Source organism: Alligator sinensis, unplaced genomic scaffold (genome assembly GCF_000455745.1).
Source record: "Alligator sinensis unplaced genomic scaffold, ASM45574v1 scaffold1291_1, whole genome shotgun sequence".
Lineage (NCBI taxonomy): Eukaryota > Metazoa > Chordata > Crocodylia > Alligatoridae > Alligator > Alligator sinensis.
The window spans coordinates 1671497-1694724 of NW_005842219.1; the positions used below are offsets into that span (position 1 = coordinate 1671497).

At 41.3% G+C, this 23228-nt stretch overlaps 1 protein-coding gene across 1 annotated transcript in view; it reads right to left on the reverse strand.

Annotated features, from left to right (window-relative positions):
• Positions 1 to 23228, reverse strand: part of GTF2I (general transcription factor IIi) — a 110013-nt gene that overhangs the window by 59507 nt on the left and 27278 nt on the right. Inside the window, 7 exon segments of the mRNA XM_025208072.1 lie at positions 910 to 969; positions 12864 to 12941; positions 14172 to 14215; positions 14935 to 14983; positions 16342 to 16370; positions 16570 to 16753; positions 17383 to 17517. Coding sequence (XP_025063857.1) covers positions 910 to 969; positions 12864 to 12941; positions 14172 to 14215; positions 14935 to 14983; positions 16342 to 16370; positions 16570 to 16753; positions 17383 to 17517 — 579 coding nt within the window.

Consider the following 23228-nt stretch of genomic DNA (forward strand, 5'->3'; position numbering starts at 1 on the left):
ACGGTTTGAGCAACACCACTTCAAGCGTTTTTCAAATCCAGAAAGAACTACCCTCACCACAACACATACACACTTCCCATTTTAGTTTTCTTCCTATCCTTTCTTCCAAATTAAGACAAAAATAATTTAAGGATTACAGTTTAAATTGGACGTAACTGGAGTTTATGAAAAAGTTTATTAAACGCATAAATTCACTGCAATGGAAATGCACACACTTACATTTTCAACAATTACTAGCATAAAGTGGGACCAACTTGTGATATCTTTAAGGGATTTAATTTAAGAGAGAGGTTTAAAGAAGCAGAGTACAGTAAAAGCTGCCTTAATCGGCACTTGACAAGCTGGCATACTCCATTAACCGGCATGCTGGCTTGTAAGGTAAAATCGAAACCAGAAGTGCCCACCATGGCAGTTCCGGTTTCACCGAGCCCCAGGGCAAAGCAGCCTGTGCTGCCAAGCCCCCATGGCATGGGGCATAGCAGGCTGCGCGGGGCCCGCCTCCCTGTCTCTCGGGGCCCAGCGGGAGGGGCGGCGATGTGGCGGGAGGGGCGGTGACGCCCCGGACACAGTGGGAGAAGCGGCAGCCCAAACAGGCAAAGATGCCTGTTCAGGCCTCTCAATTAACCAGCATATTTTGTTATCCGGCACCCCCATACCCAATGAGTGCCGGATAACAAAGCTTTTGCTGTATTTATTCATCAGGATCCTCTTCCATTGCATGTCTAAGTATACACTTAGAAATTAAGGCACCCAAAATCACTGGCTCCTTTTGAACACTTTTTGGCACAAAATATCAACTTTTATCTTAAATCAAAATCTTAAGAGGAGTGCACTGAAAGGCGGAAATTAGATGTCCAGACATTATGGCTGCTGCAAGAAATAGTGCTAAAATGGAACTGAAAGATATACCTGTGTATGTCTTTGCAAGAGCAATCTTTTCATCGATCTCAGATGTTTCTGAGGGGCCTGCTTTGGGAACACAAATTAAAAAAAAAAAAAAAAAAAAAAAAAAAAAAAAAAAAGATGTCACTTTTCCAGGCATTAAAATAATGTACTAAGCCAAAATCTTTTTTAACTTCTTAAAGATTTTGTCAGTTCTTATCATTAAAAATGTACTGCAATAAAATTATGCGTAGGGAAGGTTCAGTGGACACATGGAGGCACTGACTGCCCACTAACAGGCATGTGGGCTGAATAAACAAATATTTCAGGCCTGAGCCCCACAAATGGAGGCATGGTACTTAACCAACAGCCACACTTGGATCCAACTGCAGAAAATGCAATCGTAATGACCACGGAAAAGACTAAATATTTAATGAACTGTATAATCAAAAAATGACTCTCCTTGAATGTCAGTGTAAATTTACCATTTACAAGAAGTTAATGGGCTAACTTTGCTTTAAAAGCCTCAAGTTTTTGTAATGGCTTTTTTTTTTTTTTTTTAATTTTTCACATTTTTCTTTCAAATAAATTTGAACTCATTTATATTTGAGCTCATTTATGATTGATTAAATTTCTGTTTCCAACAACTCTCTCTGACTATATGACTTTCATCTACATTCAAGAGACGGTCTGAAAGTGGCAAACATCATTTCAAATGCTGAAATTTATGAGCTTTTAATTGCATGGCTCTTTTCAAGGCTAAGTAAGTAGAGCCCCGATAAAAGCTTTTACAGAAATCAGCACACAACCATTCAACTGACACTTATATTAACACCCTTAAGCCTTACCACTTAATGACAAGGCACAATAGAAAAACTACTTCAGCTAGCCTGAAACGTGCTTTACTTTAGCATAAGACTATTCTACTTGCATTTGCTCTATGTCTCCCTGCTGCGTGAACAAAAGATCTTTTATATCAGGAACAATATCAGTGCACAAAACTAGAGCACACTTGGCATACTTGGACTAACTGAATGCTTTGATAGTGGGGGTTTCATCCTGTAACCTGCATCATTTGTAAATTAATTTGCAAATACAATCAACAAGTTATCACACCCCTTCAGAATCTGTAGTCATTTAGGGGCAAGTTTAAAAGAGCACTAGACCACTGATTTTAAGAGCTTCATACTAAAAAAAGACATGCGAGCAGCACATCGTAGTTCTGCCCCACCATCCCACAATCCAGCCCCGTGATCCCAGGCCCAGCCCCGCTCATCCCACTCCTGGATGACACTTCTTACCTGCCCACAGCCCCAAACCATCCGCCCAGCCAAGCACACCCTGCTTGCAGGGGACCCAGGCCAGTCTCCATGGAGAGCCCCCCCATCTGCTCCATCTAGCACCCCCAGCTGTGGGTGCAGAGCAAACAGGTTTCGGTGTCCAGGCAGTGGGACCAGGTCCAGCAGAGGTGGCAACACTGGCAGCAGCAGCCAGGAGCTGCTGTCGCCAGGGCTGCAGGGAAGCAGAGTCCAGCTGCTGTGCCACCCCATCCCCACTGCACACCCAGAGTCAGAGGGACTGGCTGCATAGGTCATGGCCTGGGCTACCCCCTGCACTTGGGCCGTGCAGGACCAAGGGACCTGCCATGGGCCGGATAAAATCCCTTGATGGGCCACATGTGGCCCACGGGCCATATTTTGCCCACCCCTGGCTCTAAGGAGTCTGAGAGATTTGCGGATGCGTCCAATTTTAACACTCCGTACTTTCACCTCTTGGCATCCAGTCATTTAATGATTCTACAGTACCTGAATCTAAAAGTAGGGAACTTCAACTGTTTTTACAGGGTACCAGACAGACCCAATCAAGCAGTCCCTCTACATCCAGAACTCCCAACAACTTCAGCATATCTGGCTACAGGAAGCAGAACTCCTCAAACAATTCTAAACATCCACTTGAAAAACAAGAAATAACACGGTAAAACAAAACATCTAATTCCTTATTGCTCAACTGCATGATAAAATTACTATCAGTGACTCCTTTGAAAAAAGTTGCTGTTCTACTATCCCACTTAATCTGGTGGAGTCCCAACCCATCCAAAACATTATACACCTAATCCATAAAGAGGAGAAACAAAGCCTGCTGGACACACTAAAAACAACTCATTTTGCTTATCCAATGAGATCAAGACTGACTGGCTGTTTAATTTGCAGAGATAAGAAAGTGACAGGTAAGAGTATAAGTCAACAATTACATGGCAAAAATGTTTCATGCACTGGGGGGCTAACTTCCATAACATGAAGACAATGAAAATCAAACTTGTTAATTAGATAAAACTGACATGGTACTTCCATTACTTTTGAACATCATGTCATTTCCAAGGTCTTACAGTTGCAAGAGAAGGATCAAATCCTGGACAGAAGAGTGGTATTGAACCTTAATTAATTAATATTTAGGAAAAAAATTGAAGATCCTCAAATGAAAACGTTAAAACGTACTGTATCATAAAAACACGTCTTTAGTATAACACATCATTTAGTTTTAAAGCTATAAACAACTATAGATGCTATTACTTCCACTGTAGCTTTTTAAGAAAGATTTAGAAGGTTGAGAATTAACAAAGGAAAAAAAGTCATGTTTTCCCCTCTTTCTGCTACTCAAGGTAATATATTTGTTTGAATTCTGAGAGTTCAGATTTCTTACTCCTAATGAATTATGCACTGGAACAAAACATGTAGATGTCTGTCACCTATCAGGACCAACAGATTAATAATCTGATAGATTATCCTGGTTAACTATGGTAACTTCTTTCATCACTGAAGTAGCAGATGATGGTATAGGCGAGTGTCATCATCAGGTATCAGCAGTGTTCCGCATTTTCAGTTTGTACCTATTTTCACTGATAAATTCCCTGATTTTTTTTATTGAAGTTATTCAGTTTTTACTGATTTACACCCGTTTTTCAGTTCACTCAGTTTTACTAGGTACAGTAAAATCCCTGTTAACTGGCACCTGTGGGGAACGGCTAGGGGGTGCCGGTAAGCTAAAAGTGCCGGTTACCCAAGGCACAGGTTTCCAGCCAGACGCAGAGGTGAGGGAAGGTGGCAGCAGCCGCATGCTGAGAGGGGGGCAGTGGCTGCGCGGGGGGCCGGACAGGATGGCTGGAGCTGCTGCTTGGGAGTATGGGGCTCCCAGCTCTGGCCCCAGGTTGGGCAGGAGGGGACGTGGGAATCACTCCTGGGGTTGGTGAGTCCCAGCTGCAGCCTGGTGGCTCCGGCTGCAGCCCTTCCCTGGGCGCTAGGAGCCCTGCCAGGGGGAGGTGGGGCGGGGGGAGAAGAGAGCCCAACCCCGTTCCCTGCGGCAGGTGCTGCATCCGGCCACTCTGCGTCAACCCACAGGGCTGGAGCCACTGCCTGGGGGTGCGAGGCTCCCGGCTCTAACCCCGGGCGGGGTGGGATGTGCCAGTGTCAGGATCGGGGCTCCCCCCTCTGTGTCCGGCCACGCGCCACTCCCCCAGTCCCTGGGCTGCACCATGGTGCAGGCAGGCGGTGTCGACTGCTCCTGGGGCTGTTGCAGCAGGGGTTGGGGTGAGTGGGGACAAGCTGAACCATGCCCCACATCCCCCAGGGCTCTGCTTGTTCCCGCTCACCCCTACCCTGCTGCACCAGTCCTGGGAGCAGCCGATGCCAGCTGCCTGCACCACAGCATGACCCAGGGGCTGGGGTAAATAGAGACAAGCACAGCCTCAGGGGGTTCGTGGCACGGCGCAGCTGCTCCTGGGGCCACTGCAGCAGGGGCTGGGGTGAGTGGGGATAAGCTGCGCCATACCCTGCCCCCCAGGGCTGCGGTTGTACCCACTCACCCCAGCCCCTGCTGCAGCGGCCCGGGAATGGCTTCAGCCAGCTGCAGAGGGAACCAAGTCAGTGGGTGCGGGGTGGGGGGGCATGGCTCTTACTGCTACGTGTACCCCGGGAAGGCTGCGGGGCTGCACCAGACTCCCCCAGGGGAGCGTGTGCCCCTGGATCTGCATACCAGACAAGAGCAGGCTAATGCCCACCCTGAGCACCAGGAAGAACCCGGTGCTGCCGCTGGCCTCAGCCTACAACAGCAGCCTGCTCTTGTCTTGCGCGCAGATCTGGGGGCACACGCTCCCCGGGAATAGCCTGGCATAGCCCCCTGCCCTGCAGCCTCCCAGGACCGCTGCAGCAGGGTAGGGGTGAATGGGAAGAGGCACATAGCAGCAAAAGCCACGTCCCCCCGGCCCTGCATCTACTGACAATTACCTCCACTTTGCTCCCTGCTGCAGCCCTAGAAGCGGCAGACAGGCTGCGCCACACCCCTCCCCTAGTCCCAGACTTACTCCCTCCCTCGGTCATGGCCACGGGAACGCATTATTATTTTCCCTGATTTAAACTGTTTTTTTTTTCTTTTCTTCCTTTTACCCTGATTGCAACCCAGTTTTTATGTTGGAAAATAAACCCTGAAAAATTCCCAGATTTAAAAAAAAAATAAAAATAAAAACTGAAAACGCAGAACACTAGGTATTAGTAACACTTTGAAAGCTCTAAATGTGACCATAACATCTTATTTTAAATGCTGCAGATCTTGAGCCCATCATCCAGTGATTTAAGGTTATGTTACATTCATATACACGAAAGTTTCAGTTAATGATGTTTGATTATAATTTTTTCCATCATGTCAGTAATCTGTTTCTACAGCAATTAATTCTGTTTTCATGGAAAAGATGCATGTGGTTGAATGTGGGAGGAAGAGAGAAGAAGAACTGTAATAAAAGGGTAGGCTTTAAATATATTTAAATAAAAATATTGCTTATACTTGCTGATACAGGTAGCGTCTACACCGGGGTCAATGATAATTGTCTTTGCTCTCACATAGGAAGAGATACTGAATAATTTTAAGCAAGAAGTTTTGTGGGATGTCATCATTCCATCCAGGAAGAGCACGCAGCAACTGCTGCAGCTTCCTTAGCCTGACGAAGGGTTTTTGAACCCGAAAGCTTGCTTAATAACTATTCTCCAACCATTTGGGTTGGTCTAATAAAAGATATCAAATTCACCCAAGGAACCTTGTCTGCCTATCATTCCCAGAGTTGCTTATGTGTATAACTTACAGTTACATAGTTTCACCAACATTGTAAAAAAGTATCTGATGTCATCTTGACAGGAATCATCATTTAGGCCCTCTGAATAATGACTTAGCCTTTGAAATTGCTAGTATGCATTTACCTGCATTTTGCCAGTTAACATATTTGACAGCCATTTAATTTCTGCATTAGGTGCTTTGCAGCACCATGGTTTGTAATTTTCTTTCCTGTATGCATGCCAGCTTTCCATAATGTTTTTAAAATGGTTTCTACAGAAATAATTTCTAGACAGATTACAGTACTACAGTGGCTTAAGTTGAGGCTCTCTTGGTTTACAGTTTTTAATTAGACATGAGCAGACCTTTGCTCCTAGCATTTTGATAGCATCTTCTGGACAAATAGTATATAGTTCCATACTGTACATTTTCCCCTTATATTTTCATCATGAGCATAATCTTTACTTTACAGTCATTTTCATGGTACTGTTTTAGCTTTGGTCTGGCTATTTCTCAAACAGAAAATATTCTTGTCCATTTCCAACTTGCTTCAGTTGGATGTGTCCCTACTTTAGCTGCTTTACTTCAGCAGTCCCTAAAATCCTCAAATCGATTATATTACTCAACTGTGGTCTGTTTTAAAGAAAATGTGTTCTGTGTAGTCCAAGCTGTTCACTCACATAACTAGTTTATAAGCTCAGTCAGGTCATTAGATGCATTTTGTTTGCAGCCTTTTCCATTTGCTTTCAGTTCTCTTCAATTTCAAGAAATCTAGTTGCTTGTTTTGTAGACTGTATCTGTTCGGCCAGGGGTTGTCAACCGGGGGTACATGTTCCCCTGGGGGGTACTTGGAAAGGTGCTAAGGGGTACTCAAGGGTGGGTGGGGACAGAGTGCCACCACACCACCCCGCGCTGCTGCCTCCCAGGAGCAGGTCCACGGGGGGGGCCCAGCAGCTACCCTCTGCGGGCCGCGCAGGTGCCGCCCAGGCGCAAAGGGGAGGGGGAAAAGCTTGCACGTGCCCGCCGCCATCCACCACCCTGTGCCACTGCATGCAAGCACCCACCCGCTCCACATCTGGCCACTGCCAGCAGAAGGGGTACACTCCTTGAAAAAACAAACAAACAAACCAACCAACCACACAACCCTGTGTTAAGCTGACGGGATAAGTGACTCGTTTCAGATCTGTACCTGGACTACTAAATGCAGAGTAAGGGATATAGAATAAATACCGTTCTTTCACATTACAAGTTATACTGCCTGAGTCTCAAATAGAGTTTTACTAGAGGCTCACTGACTCAACATATTATTTGAATAGATTATTCTAAATATATACCTTAGCCTATATTGTATTCAATTCAAAATTCATTTTAAGCTGGTTTATTTTTCATAGATTTCATAAACATTAGGGCTGGAAGTGACCTCGTAAGATCACTGGGTCCAGCCTCCTGCCCAAGGAGCAGGAAGTCAGCTAGGGTCAAAGGATCCCAGCAAGATAAGCATTCAAACATTTCTTTAAAATGTCCAGAGTAGATGCTTGCACCACCCCTGGGGGGAGTCTGTTCCAGGCCTTGGGGGCTCGGACAGGAGAGTTTTTCCTTATGTCCAGCCTAAAACGGTCTTGGAGGAGTTTGTGACCACTGGACCTTGTCATCCCCTGGGGTGCTCTGGCGAACAGGTTTTCCCCCAGATCCTGGTGCACCCCCCTGACATACTTATAGGCTGTCACCAAGTCACCCCTGAGCCTGTGCTTCTCCAGGCTGAAGAGTCCCATAGCTCACAGCCTCTCTTCATAAGGCCTGTTCTCTTCCCCTCTGATCATGCGCGTGGCTCTCCTCTGGACTCTTCCAAGCTTCTCCACATCCTTCCTAAACTGTGGAGCCCAGAATTGGATGCAATACTCCAGCTGTGGCCTCACCAAGGCCGAGTACAAGGGGCAGATGACATCCTGAGTCTTGCTCAAGATGCATCCGTAGCTGCAAGCCAGAGCTCCGTTTGCTTTGCCAGCTGCGGTATCACATTGACCACAAGATGAACATGAGCCACCAATCTTGACCCCCGAGTCTCTTTCGGTCATTTTGCCAGTATAGCACTCCCAAGCCTATAAGTATGATGCTGTTCACCCCCCATCCCGTTTCCCACCCCCAATCCTGGTGGAAAAGGAAATGCACCTTGCATTTCTCCATTTATTTATTTTTTTAAAGGAAAAATTAATTATAATTTCAATTAAAAAAATTAAAAACTCCAATGTTTTTAATTTAAAAAATTTCAGTTTTATCCATCCTGGTGCTCAAGTCTCACCCAGCATAAAAACCACAGGAAGATCAGTGAAGATCAGTTATTCACCTTTTTGCATTGATGTTTTTTCTAATGGTTCATTATATGCTTCCTGATACTTTCACTACACAACAGCCTTCTTAAGCATCTAGCCTGTCTGCCAAATGCACCAGGGATCCTTATGCAACCATGTAAGGACTACTGTAACGCATATGCTTTATGAAACAAATAAACCCTGTTTCCTTATATATGTACCCTCACAGATGACATTCCCATGCAAACACACTTTGTTACAGATAATCATATAACAAACAGAAGGTTGGCATATCACTAGTAAAAACTTAGAACACAACAGCCAGAAAAATCTCGATGGCATGCCCAGTTCCTGTAATCACATGTCACTAGATCGTGCCTAAGACTTTAAATATCTCTGAAACTTGGGAAGACAGACCAGACAAACAGATCAGAGAGTTTTCAAAATATTACCAAAGGGCTTGTTTGTATTCCTACCAAAGTTCTAACCGTTTTCTCTCAATTTCAGATAAAAGCTGAGGTTTTCATGTAAGCTTTCAGCCAAATGAATGAAAGTCTGACAAGATTATAAAACAACAACTGGAAAAAATCCTTATGAATGTAAATATTTAAACAGCCTGAACTATAAGAGTCATTAAACACTCCCTAGGGTTGCTGGTTGTAGCCGTGTTGGTCTAAGGACAAAGACAGACGGACAAGGTTCCTTGAGTAGATGGGATATCTTTTATTAGACCAATGAAATGGTTGGAAATATTGTTCTTTGCAAGCTTTTAGGCACAAACACAGTTCTTCAGGCAATAGGGAGAGCCTGCTGGATTCTTCCTATTGCCTAAAGAGCGGTGTTTGTCCACAGACAAAGTGCAAGCATACAGATGTCCATGTCCATTGTCCTGGGATAAATCCTACAAGTTTCCCAGGTAAGAGCTACTAACAGTTTATCCTGGGATAATGCAAAATTACATCCATGCAGTTATTCTGGGATCACATCATTGAATTGACGGCAAAAAAGTAGCACTCATTCCAGGGTGGATTTTATTTAAATCAAATAGACTCAAATTAGGATTTAAATCATGATTTAAAATCACTGGTCAGAAGCCTCAATTTAATCATTGTTTTCTATAAAAAGTACATTCTTGTTGTTTGGTCTCCTTTATTCATTTAACTTCTTGAAACTTTGCACTATTAGAGAGAGGTAAGAGCTTGACAAACTTGCAGAGTGACAAGAGGGCTGATGGGTAGGTAATCAGGTCTGTTATTTCTCATCTTCATATATTGTTAATAAGGATGTTTATCTCTGGAGACACAAATCCACAGTTTGAGAACTGAAACTAAACATCAGAGATCCTTAATGGGACCTTCTAGACCAGGGGTTCCCTGGGCCCGGCAAACCGCAGCCCAGAAGTCACATCTGACCGCGGCCAGAATTTCCAGCCGGAAGACAGGTAAGGATACCCCCACCCCCTGGGTTCTGCTGTGGGCCCTGCAGAAGGAGCGGCAGCCTATCCGCCCAGCCCTGGGGGGGCCACCATTTGCTGGTCCGTGGACACTTCCGGGCCAGCAGCCGACTCGCCACAGCCCGGCACAGGGCCGTGGCCTGGGGATTGAGAACCCCTATTCTAAACTGAGGACAGTCCCATTGGGTAGAGTGGTTTCCTTTAATATTAACTTTACTAATCTATAGAGGAGCCTCTGGGAACCCCGTAAGATTGGGCCCCTAATATAGTCCATGGGAGGTTGTGACTTATTTATGAATACTTTTCTAAAAAGGTTACATGAATATACTGTCTCAAGTAGTATATAATTAGAAGTTATAATCCCAATTCCATGATGATACCTTTGAGCTTTAACATTATCTTAAATTAACCTTTTTTATAGCTTTTTTAAAAAAGCATGTTAAAATTTTTTTTTTAATTATTGAATAAAAAAAGCGATTTTTTTACGTCACTGATTTTTGTCCACCTGCCACTCATTAAACCCTGATTAGAAGGGCAATGTGTGTACATGCCAATCCGAGGATAGTTTTGTTCCAGAACAACCCAAAGGCACAACTTATCTAGGAACAAAAAGCATCGTCTGTTCCTAGCCTGAGTGGCGAACGGCACATTAGAAATTCTTCCCATAGACTGATATAACCCAGTAGGACTACAACAGTATTCTCCCCAGCTTGAGAAAGCAGATTAAATCAGTTAGCCTCAAACGTAAACTCTATGTTCTTTCATTATTGTTGTTTGGGTAATCTGACAATTGAACAAAACAGCTGTTCAGCCCTCCAAAATGAGGACCGTAACATTATTAAACCCAAGCACCTCCACTAGGAGGCCCATCCACAGCAAACTGAAGGTACACTTCCTTCCTCCTTGAATCTGTTATTGAAAACATCAATTTTCTGTCAGCTCACATAAGTGAGCAAGCTGGCAAAGTAGAAAAACCAGGAGACATGCATGCAAGTGTCCACCTGGGTTTGATGCCCTAATTAGGCCTCCCCAGCCAAATGATCTTTTTGTTTTGTTTTTTTAGCGCTGGCCAACATTTTCTGAACAATTTTTATTCATATTAGTCCATTACAGGAATTGAATTTTTTGCATAAACTTTTCAATAAGCATTTCAAGTTTTCTGTATGCCATGGCTTCAGGGATTATGGAATCAAAGGACTGGACAGCAAGAGATGAAAATACAGAGCATTTGACCCCTAAATCCCTTACTAAGTCATGATAAATTTCAAACTCCTTCACTCTCCAATCATATTTTGCAAAACCACAGCCAAGCCAGTAAAAACTACTAAAATGATTATAATCAATTAGTAATTAGGGTCATCTTTAAAAAGACAACTTGTATATTTCCCTTTTTTTAGTAGCTCTTGGTATCTTTTGCTCTGCCCGTTTCTAGTTGGCCGAAACATTAAATGAATCTAGTCTGTAAAACAATCTGCATTTATATAATTTTCTTGATTGATATGTGAATTAAATACAGAGCTTAGAAACTCTATCCCCTGTATTACAACTTCATAGATTTTTTTTTTTTTTTTTTTTAGTGTGAAGCTTAAGATCACTGGTCTAGTGCACTTTTGAACTTGCCTCTAAATAACTGCAATGACTGAAGGCATGAGCTATCTTGTCAATTACATTTGCAAATTAATCTAGGAATGATGATTTTCAAAAATTTCAGACACCTTTAAACATTTCCTCAAGAACTGTTCATTCTGAAAAAAATTACTTGTTTCATTTTTTTTTTGTTATCAGCTTCAATTGCTCAGGTTGGTGATTTTTTTTTTTTTTTTTTTTTTTTTTTAAATCAACCAGAAAGGTGTCAAATGACATCAGAAAACAAGGCCAAAGTCAGATTACTACAAAAAAGCCATTGTTAAAAAATGCTAGCTAATTTCTGAAGTAATATAAAGGTTGTTTTGTTTTTCAGTCAGCTCTAGACGGTTTGTATTTGAAGGCAGACAAAGCCTAAAGCCAGGCAGAGTCTAGAGTACAGGTTTCCCTCAATTTATTCAGGGTGTGTATATGCAAATTCATTCTTAGGCGATGTGCATTTTTAGCCCCTTAATTCACCATAATGCAAGGTAAATTCGCAGCTGGTGTCGGCTGCTAGAGCCCCTGATGCAGGGGCTGGGGTGAGTGGGAACAAGCAGAGGGCCGAGTGACGCGGTGCAGCTTGTCCACACTTACCCTAGCCCCTGCTGCAGTGGCCCTAGGAGCAGCCAGCGCCAGCTGCGGAGGGAACTGTCAGTGGGTTTGGGGGCGCGCCTCTTGCTGCTCTGCACCCCCTGGGAGGGCTGCGGGACTGTGCATGCCCCCAGATCTGTGCGTGAGACAACAGCAGGCTGCCGCTGCAGGATGGGGCTGGCGGTAGCACTGGGCTGTTCCCGGCACTTAGCAAAGCCCACCCCGAGCGCCGGAAACACCCAGTGCCGCTGCTGGCCCCAGCCTGCAACAACAGCTTGCTGTTGCCCCGTGCACAGATCCAGGGGCACACACCCCATGGGAAGAGAGCCCGGCACAGCCCCCCAGCCCGCAGCCTTCCCAGGGGGCACAGAGCAGCAAGAGGGGTCCCCCCAGCCCTGCACCCACTGACTGTTCCCTCTGCTTTGCTCACTTGTGCAGCCTCCGGAGTGGCACCCCTCCCTCCACCCCTTCACTAGTCCCAGCCTCACTCCCTCACCGCCATGGGAACCTATCCCTATTTGTTACATTATAAAGTGGGTTCACTTTATGCAAATTTGATTTATGCACCGTTCTCCGGGAACGCATGTACCGCATAAAATCGAGGGAAACCTGTACCCCTTTCATAGCCTTCTCTAAAATTTAAATGCAACAAAAGGGGATCTCTGGGGTTACAATTTTTAAACCTAAACAGAATGAATATACATTACAGAGCTCTGCCAAAATTCTATAAATTATAGTATCTTTAATATTAAATTCAAATTAATTCTTCTATAAATGCCATTTCTATCCCTTCTCCCCCACCCCTCCAAAAGAGTCTGCAGTTCTTCCAGGTTACAAAGTTACCACAATGAGGCAACACATTGGAACCTTTTGGAACACAAATGGATGAAAGCTAATATTATTACCTGGAATATTATATTGATAGTAGTCCGGATCCTCCGATTCCTCTTTTACAGTCACTGTTGCCATTTCCAGTGAAATTCCTGCATAGGCAACACAAGCGTCTCACATGCAGACACATGACAAAGCAATTCCAAAACAAACACTCTGACTCGTCTCTACTGTGTACAAGAAGAAAGTAACTTAAAGAGGTCTGATGAGCAAGTGTATAAAAAGGGCATCCAAGGTTTCAGATACCCATTTTCTTTCACACCAAAACAGGCTCACTATTACACTATTTCTTTCTTCAAACTAGCTAGCCTTGAAAACTCAAGCTTTGGTCAAATAGTCAAGCTGGCTTCCTTCCTCCTGATTTATAATAGCCACTAATAAAGGTTCTGCATCTCCACACCCCAGCATTTCTAAACTAGTTTTTGCTCATCAATAGTTATACACATTAAGTTCAGAAAGAGCCTAGAGATTTCTGGAACTCAGCAATTTTGCTGAGGACAGCAACAACTTACAGGCCTTGAACTGATCTACATTTTACTAAACAATGCCCTCAAATGCTCATGTTTTCCAGAATGTTTTTAAAGTATCTGAAAAACAGCATAAGAAAATCCAGCTGTTCTAGCAACATGAACAGCAAAGATCCAATTCTCCATGCTGTCACTTTACAAAAAAAAAAACACCCCAGAAACAAATATCAGATCTTTGTATGTATTAAATGAGCTGGAAGCATTTATCTGCATAGGATTTGTTCACTTACATTATCTGAGATGAAGAAAATAAGGACGCAAACCCAAGTTATAAAACATTAGGCAAAAACTAAGCATTTGACAGGGATTGAGCCCTAAGAAATCTAGCTCAAACCAGTGAAGCATTAAGGGTGCTGGATAAGCTAGAGTGCAAATTTACAATGTTATCAGCTGCTCCATGGTATTAACTCCGTAAGAGCTCCTGGTAAATGCAAGATCTCTTACCCCTCATGACTGAACAGTTTTACACACATTTTTCAACCCATAAAGAGCAGGTTGGCACAATTAGGTCCTACTAGAAGATGCAGTTAGCCGTGTTAATCTGAAGTCAAGCAGAAAGCAGGGATGATTTGCACCTTATAGACTCCTCAATCACACTTTCACTTAAATCCAGCTGTATTCTTCTAATGCAAATCATAGTAAGTGTTGCAGAAGGCAAGGTAGATTTCCACCTTATAGACTAACAGGGTCACTATTACATTACTTATTTCTTCAAGCCAGCTAGCCTTGCAAACTCTCTGAATACAGGCTGTTTGCACAGAATTTTTTACAAAGATACAAAGCAATGTTACACACCAGAATCCTCATTTGGTTCCGTTTTCACCTGGACAGAACTGCAACTAAACAAACAAATAAAAAAAAAAAAATCAGTTAAAGAAGAGGAACATACATAATGCTTACAAAAGCTTCCTCATACGTATTTATCCAACAATATTAATTTTATTGTACCACCTGCCAGCTGGGGAAAAAAATGTAAAGATGTCACTGTGCTCTAACTGGCCGTACCTATGTGGCCTTCAAAACACAAAGTCCCTACCCTCACCTCTTTGGAATATATTTGGTATCATGAGCTCACTGCTGCACTGATTTTTAGATGCATTTAGAAACTTAAAAACTATATTTATAATGCTGTACTGTAAAACATTAAAAAGACAGTAGAAAAAAACAAGTTTGTTGCACATACTTGTGACATTATCAGTCATTTGCAACCTACACATTCCAGCAATCATTGGTCTGAGGGGAATTTCAACTTCCAGTGAATTTGTAAAGAGCTGTTACCCATTCAAGCAGCCAAGAATGGTCAGGAAATTTGACTTCATGCCATTTTTCATCCCAGACAAATAACTTCTATTTGCAACTCAGGTGGAAAGAAAAAAAATACATGAAGAAAGGTATAAGCCATGTAAAAATACACAGCAGACTCCTGTACCACATATAGAGGTTCTATATTTTTTCCTTTATTAATAAATCCTAAGACAAGAAAAAAGAGCCCAGAGCCATTACATATATACATATTTTATTTTCAAACAGAAAAATTAAGAGGGGGAGAAAGTTTTACCTTCCACCTGCAGGTGTAACTGTATGTGCAGAATCTGTCATATGAATTCCTGAAAATAAATAGCAATCTATAAGTGTTCTTCATACACTATTTACATTATATGCAAGCATAAATGTATTACAAATGAGAGATATACTGCTTTGCTAAATAGGAGTATGACTGCATTTCACATATACCTACAAAATGGTTTCCTGTATACAGAGCTGTAGAAAAGATTCCTCATTATTATAGTGTTTTACATATTAAAGCAACACACATACATTATTTCAAAAGTATCTGTCAATGAACATTTTATATGTCATCTCTTACATAGCTGTAGTAGAAATTCTACCATCAAAGCTAAGTGAATTAATCTGAACTTTGCCAAAAATCAAGTGGACACTTTAAAAAACTTCCCTGCCTGCTTCTCCAATACAGCAGAATGCATAATTTTCAAAGAAGAGCTATGAAAGTGGCTATAAAGTAATTTATACATTATATAACAAAAGACATCTAACATTATTTCATATACTGAAACTCACCTTTTTTCTGAAAAAGATATTTCATTTACTCATTACTATCAGTACCATTTCTATTACAGTCAATTCACCTGAGAATAACAAGTATGCTAAGCTTCCCAACTCAGCACCAATGGATGGTTAAGTGACCCAAGATGCAACCCTTCTGAGGATCCTGTGCAGTAGCTCGTCAGAGGACAGAAGTAAATGTAGGGCTCTAAATAGGCTGACATGAAACCCATGTTCCTAGCAAGTCAGTTCTACTTTGAAGAATTCCCTTTCCTAACTCATGGTAAAATACCTGCATGGATTCTTGGAATTGCCCTACCCACAGGTTATCCCTGAAAATATACATCCCCAGATGATATTATTAGGAGCTGCAAAATGTAATGTGCTACATAGTCTAAGCAAAGAAATGGGGGAAAGAAATTCCCCGCTCCTAACGCATACCCCGATACTGACTCCTTTTTTGGAGATCCAGATTTTTAAAAAGTATGTAGGCCTTGCTTTTATCAGTCTGACTAGTTTAGAAGCTTGACTCAAATTTCAAATGCAAGCTGGGATTTTAAGTCAGTTAAGTGCTGAAACACCTCAAAACTTTCTGAAAGTCTGAGCTTTAGCTTTTCTGTGGCTCGATTCTGCTTACGCAAAATGGGGAAAGGACAAGCAACTCAGTAAAACTACCTTCTGCAGGAGGATGAATGAACTCTCTATTCATTAAGTGTTCATTGCAGAAGGCAGAGTAAACAATAATGGTTTCATAACTGAATTAAGTCACACATCTCTGCAAAGCAGGGTAATTTACTTACAAATGCACATCTAAGTATTGCACAAAAGCATTAGATAGATAACTTGCATTTTAGCTACTGTTTGAATCCGTTTTTCTTGCTGCAAACAATTTCACACTTACCTAGGTGTTTCTTTGGCTCAAGGAAAGGCCTGCAGCAAAACAAAAAGAAATCCATAATCTGAAGGAAGTAACCACAATTTATTTTGTAGCATAAAAGTAAGGAGGCAGCATTTGTTTAAACAAAGCAGACTGTGTGCATTTAATAACAGAATGCAAGGTAGCCCTGGAAAAATATCAACTGGCTCTTCCCATTTAAATGGATGGGGGGTAGAAGGGGGAGAACGTAACCTTTTGATGATAAATGAAATCCCTGATTTATTTTCCAAAATCCATTTCAGTGTTGAAACATCATAATTTGCTGGATGTTTAAACGCGAGTCCTTCTGGAAGGCCCTGCACTACAACTGCAGACTGGTCCCTTTGAATCTTGTCGTATGGCACAGGGACTACTGTTGACTTTCCTAAAGCTTTACCTGGAGAAGAAAATAAGTTGTTGGGAGATCTGAAATACATAAGAGTTAATACAACACAAGCTAGCCTTTATATTTTCCCCTTCTTTGTTCCAAGCCATAACCCAATGCCCCTGACCTAGGTTTCTCCCGGTTGTATGCTCCCCACCATGTATCTGGTATTCCCATCTTCTTAATGATATATCATTCTTCTTAAAGAAAGTGGCAGCCTAAATGTTTGTTTTAAGCCATTTCTCATTGACGAACAGTTCTTTCCACTTGGAAACATAATTCTAGGCCTCCTTAGCCAGGAAGAGGAAAGCCTTAATACATCTGCCTTAATGCATCTTCCTCTGGAAAGGAATACGAGAACACACTTCCCTGTAAGACTCCCAAGCCTTAATGTCCATGGTGAAAACAAAAAGAGAAAAAAGGCTATAACCCAGGCCCAGAAACTTAAGCACAATTTTCTTATTTGACAAAGAAAGATGTGAAATAAAAAAGACCAAATATTCTCTGAAGCCAACAACTAAAATTAAATTAAACTTGTGACCTCAACCATATGCTAGGCTGAATGCTAGGACTATCAGCCACTTTCTATCCTACTACAGAAATCCCAGGAAGAGTTATTTCAACTTTAATACAGTGGTTACCATAGCAAAAGCAAAAGAAATCCTCCACAGATTTTTTGAGAGCTTCCAATTCAACAGCATCCACTGTCAGCCGATTTAAAGGTGATGTTGTCTTTCTTTTCTGCAGTTCTGCAGCTTTTTCTTCTTCAGTAACACCTGTAAATTATTATAATCAGCATCAGAACAGAGAAAACAATACTAATTCCCTTAAACTTCCGGGACAGCTTTGGAGCCATTGCTGTCAAAGGAATAACTGCCTTACAGGCAAACATGCTGATCTACAGAAGTTACAGATAAACACCACTACTGTTGTATTCTATTTATGAAGGTCATTAATATCATCCCTATGCAAAATGATGATGAACTAGAAGAAACTCCCAAGAAAGTACTTTATGCATAAAAAAAAGTAGGAAACACTACAATAATCTTAAGAGAAACAGTTTAACAGAAAGGTATCAACAAAGATGGAGGCAGTCACAGAGTAAGTTAAAATGCCCGTTTAAGGAGCCTGCCAACTCTCAAATTGTATTTATGATGTCTTATTCAGCAGTTACATTATACTCTGTTCTGTTTACGTTGTATATGCTTAACCGATTCTTTTTGATAGCAACAATATGATCTCCCAGTACAACTGTTTGTACATAGCAAAGTTCTTTCATCTTCGCAATAGACATTTTTAAGCAGATGTCTCCTTTGGCTGAATGAGAGTGCTGTCAAGCCGTTACTAGGTGCAGCTGATAATAAGATCTAAGCTCTTTTCCTTCTTCTATTCTAATGTAAGCTCTTTTCCTTCTGTTCTCTGAACAAAAATCACACACATGCAGAGTGAGGAATACCATCTCTCCGTCATAAAAATGGTGGATGAGAACTGCACTTCAGACAGTCATCTTAACTTCCCATCATCTGCATCTTCCAGAGGCTTACTAATATATTCCTAGACTCTGACATAAAAGAAAAGCCAGAAAAATGCATATACGTATGCTTATACAAAGAGGAGAGATGCTGGAGCTGCCCTTGCCAAACATGAAATAGCGGTTAAGTGATAGGTCTGAAAATTTAAAATTTGTACTGAAAACATTATCAGGTTACTACTAGAAGTATATACAAAACCAGCTAACTCATCACGAGCAGAATATGGGGTGGTGGGGTGAGCGGAAGTAGCTGAAGCTATATAATAAGAAGTGTATATGATGTAATTTCACTAAATGAGACATATCTTTGCTTTCCTCCATGCACCATTTGCTTGCTGTGCTTTTACATATACAGTTAAATGACTCCAAGTGATAAGACTCACTGAAAGTAAATGCAACTCAAACACTGAAATCCAAATTGTGCCTTGGAAAGTTTCCCCCCTTTGACCGTGGGTTCTTTTCATATGGAACAGTTTCTCTCTGACACACTGCAAGTGCAATGGTAGGATTACAGCATACTGTTCCAATTATAAGTTGTTTATTTTTCCCCGTTAAAAGGACTATTAAAAAATCATAATCAACTTATAAAAAGAATTCACCAATAACTTGGTCCCCTTTCGCATCTCACCTTTTGCATTTGCAGTTTTGGGGCAAACTGTACTTACTATGTGCAGGACTGACTTATAATCATAACAACATGGTACATTTGTGCAAGGGCAACAGTAACACACACCTACAGAACTGAAGTTCCATAGTGACTTAATGGACCCAGAGGGACAGACTTCCATCTTCAGTTCCCTCTGTGTAAAAATGAAGTTTATTTCCTACCAATGGGGACTTCTTACCATCTCGTGCCATCTACTCTTTTCCCAGAGCCTGACAAAGGGACTTTGATCCCGAAAGCTTGCAGAAAAGGACAATTTTCTTGCCATTTTTCAGTTGGTCTAATAAAAGGTATCATTTTGGAACCAAGAGTTCTAGTTTTTTGTATGTCTCAATGATGTGCTTAGCACTTTTTAAAAAATTACGAACAAAACAAAAATGAAGATGATATTCCCTGGGCCCATTAAACTATGTAGGACAGCAAAATTCTTTTTGGCACAAACCTGTATTACATTTATTTGTAAAAAGGGGTTGTCACAATCAGCTGTCTCGCAAGAAAAGCAAAGGAAAGGGTTAGCACCGATTAACCAGAAACTTGTGCTTAAGTTGATAGCAAGCACTGGACTACAGTTCCTTTTTATTAGAAGGCTTTACTGAGTATATAGGAAAGAAAGGATCTTTAGGTTGTTCAGTAAAGTTACTCCTGAACCAATAGATCCAAAATAGGGTATACACTGTTTTTAATGACTACCTCCAAAGGCAGCCTCACTTAAGAAAAATTGTAAAAAAAAATTTAAAAACCCAAATCTCTCCCCCTTTTAGTAAGTCTGACTATGATTGATAAGAGTGTGCACATACACGGAGTGTGTACATCATGTTTCCATGTGTGTGCGCACATGTATTTTCAAATCAACTCCCCTTTCATTTAGCCCATTTTCTTGCAGTAGAGTTGCGATTCAATGTCTATGAATTGAATTGGATTTTGGACATGGTCAAACTCTCATCTGGGCCACCGTTTTCTAGTATTTTGTAAACATTCTTCTCTGTGTTATACCTGTGAACCAAGTTGCTGCCATAAGATGTTAAGACAGATCACTAATCTCAGACTGAGAAGTCTGATCTAGAGTCTACTGATGTCAATGGAAAGACTGCCCCTCCCCGTAACACACTAAATCACATTTGACCTGCAAAGCATGCAGCTTAAAAGGCAACTTTAGAAGCCAGTGCTTTAAAAACAATGCAGACCGCAACCTAGCAGAGATAAGAGAGTTCAGGGAGTTCCACTTGAGGAATTAGGTAATGTCTGGGAGATAGAGGAAACGTTTACAAAGTTCACACAACGCCTCAAATCCACCTACCATTGAACTGAGTGCAAGTTTTGCCACTGACTTGAGAGCAAACAATTAGATCTTCGATTGAGAGCAATTTAAACAGAAGTAGCTGTGGAAAATCTGAGGAAGGTGTGCATAAGTGGAAGAAAGGATAAAGGGAACCATCAGAGGAAGTTTTACCCATGGGCTAGGCAATACTGAGTAAGCAGATTTACTCCAGAGCTCTGAAATACAAGGTCCAGAGCTCTACCTGCTTAAAATAGAGGCTGTATAGCTGAAAAGGTCACCAAGGCGAGAGGCTTTATTCAAATTTGTATCTTTATATGAGAGAGTTGTTTAACGAAAAAAAGTATTTATCCTTACAAAAGTTGTCAGTGTTGATATATATTTGTGGTGTAAGTGTTTGATCTCACAGTAAACATAGATTTAAGACAGCACAACTGCCTAATTTACTCAGAAATCTCTAAGCTTGTGTCGAGTTCTTAAAAGGAGCAAAGGAACAAAACCATTTGGACAACAGGGAAGCCCAGCTACGTCAACAAGTTATTCACTTGAATAGAGGAATGAGGTAGATTTTCACTACAAAAAAGTGATCCACAATTTTTTAAAATAACAACATAGTAAAATTACACAGTATACATCTAGTCATCGTTGAAAAATTAAACATTGAAAAGTTTCAAGAAAAAAATATTTTGCAAAGTTTTAGGCGTTTCCTCTGATTTTCAATTGAAGACGGATTCAACCCAACGTCACTGTGGGACAGACACCTTGGACCTGTATAACATGTTTCTTCCTCAGTGGCTCATTGCTGATTGATGAACACTTTATTGCAATTAAATAACTAAGTGCGCACTGGGGTTTTATCTGCCACATATCAAATGGATAAGTAAATATTTTCTTAAAAAGGGACACAATACAGCCAGAGTGGGCAAAACATGGCCTGCAGGCCGGATCTGGCCTGCGAGGCCATTCTATCCAGCCCGTGGGGTAGACTGAACCTTTTTTAGTTCCTTTACAGTGTATAAAAGAAGCTGCTCACAGCACTTACCTTGGGTTTTTATCTTAAAATCGTTCTCCAATTTTTCTGGAGGACAACTATTGTCACAAAACAGGTTTATTGCTAATTTTCGCATCTTAACTGCAGGGATAAGTGGCTACCAACCTGATTTTTAGTGTCATGCCAGGAAAAGCATAATAAATCATAACTGCTGAGGAAGGAGAAGTACTCAACATGACTGAAAATAGTTAAAACTAAAACACAAATACAATTCAGTAGGAATAATTAAACCAAACTTTCCCAGACCCCTGGGAAAAAAGACCAGGTAAGCCTTCGTTGGCATCCTCCTCCTCTTTGCATGCTTTCACGACATTTTTTCTGCTTAACTACTGTTTTGTTTTAGTTTGGAAGGGATGTCATGAAGTAGTGAAACGTTAATACTCCTGACACAACTGCCTCTTCAATTCAGTTACCTATTAAATGACAACTGAAGAAGGATTAGCAACAGCTAGCACCATAGTGACAAACAAAAACATGCTAACACCTGGCTTATGCCTGGTAACATATATATAAATCCCCAAATGCTTCAATGCTGGGTACCACATGCTGACAAACTAGTCAGCCAACATGCAGAGCAGAAAACCCCCAGGAAGTAACAGCACTATTGGTGCTAGACTGCAGGTAAACTAAAGGTCAGCACTGAAGAAAAACAGATGTCTTGGTAGCAAAAATACCCCACAGCAACAGAAAGCTAATTTATCCCTCTACAGGTTGCAACACAGAGACTAAGGACATAAATTCATAAAGTGAGCGGATCAATCCTAAAGTCTGTCAATGGACCATTTTGCAGAAATCTGGAGACTGATCAAATTTAAGTCATAATGCCTTTGTAGAAGACTAAAAGCAGATCCTAGCTGAAGCTGTTCACTGGGTAAGAACCCAATGCAAGAACCCTTTACAAGAATGAAAACCTTTTAAATGTGGACAAAACAAAGGCATGATCTGTGAAGTGAACAACAAATACTGCAGAACCTGAAATACAGCAGCACATTGTGACCATATGCAGTTCTGACACATACCAATGCAGGTAAGAGTAAAATGTAATCCGTACCTTAAACTAAACTGGCTTTATGTGAAAAGAATTGCTTTGTAGTTAAGATTCTGTTGTATGACCCACCAAATAAATAAATAAATTAAAAACAAAAACAAGCATAGCTTAATTTTCCAAAGATTTGCTACATTTCTGTTCCTGTATCTCTCCCCTCATCTGTTTAGGTTAAGGACCTTGTCTATATACACCTCCTAGTATCATGCAGCCAACTACACAAACAGTGACCTTTCATTACAAGAAATAGGTAGGAAATACAAATCAGGTGGAGAACTGCTCTCTTTCTGTCCACCTAACTGCACTGCGTTCACTCAAACATAAAGCATTGCTCAAAAATATGCCCAGTTCACTGACTCAGAGCAACAACAGCACCCCATACATCCCACCTTCAGAGAGGAAGGTACATGCTGCAGCAGCTTTGGGAGACACTGTTGCAGTGAAGTCGCACAGAAATATCAGCCTGTATGTCCATCAAGAGCATATCATACTTACCGTCTTTGCCTTTAAATAAGCCATTTGCATTTAAATAAGGGCTGGGTTCAGCAATACCCCATGTACGATTTGATTTCTCAGTGAAATTGTAATACTGTATTTTGACATCACAATCACTTCCCAATGCAAGAGAAGAATTATAACTTTACTGCAGATCAAACAGAAGAAACAATTGAGAACCCCACCCTGTATAGGAAACAGACTGAGGAAATAAATTCCTCGCTAAAATATTAACAATACATAAAATAAATTTAAGTGTATTGCATTTATTTTACTTGATATTTAGCTGTATTCATACATTTTAGCAAAAAATCATCAGGCATGTCCAGCTGTTTCCACGATGGAATAAATATAATGCACCGGCTCACTGGAAACCACTCTTGATGGTCTTTGAAATGCATCCTCTAAGATGAGTCATAAATTGT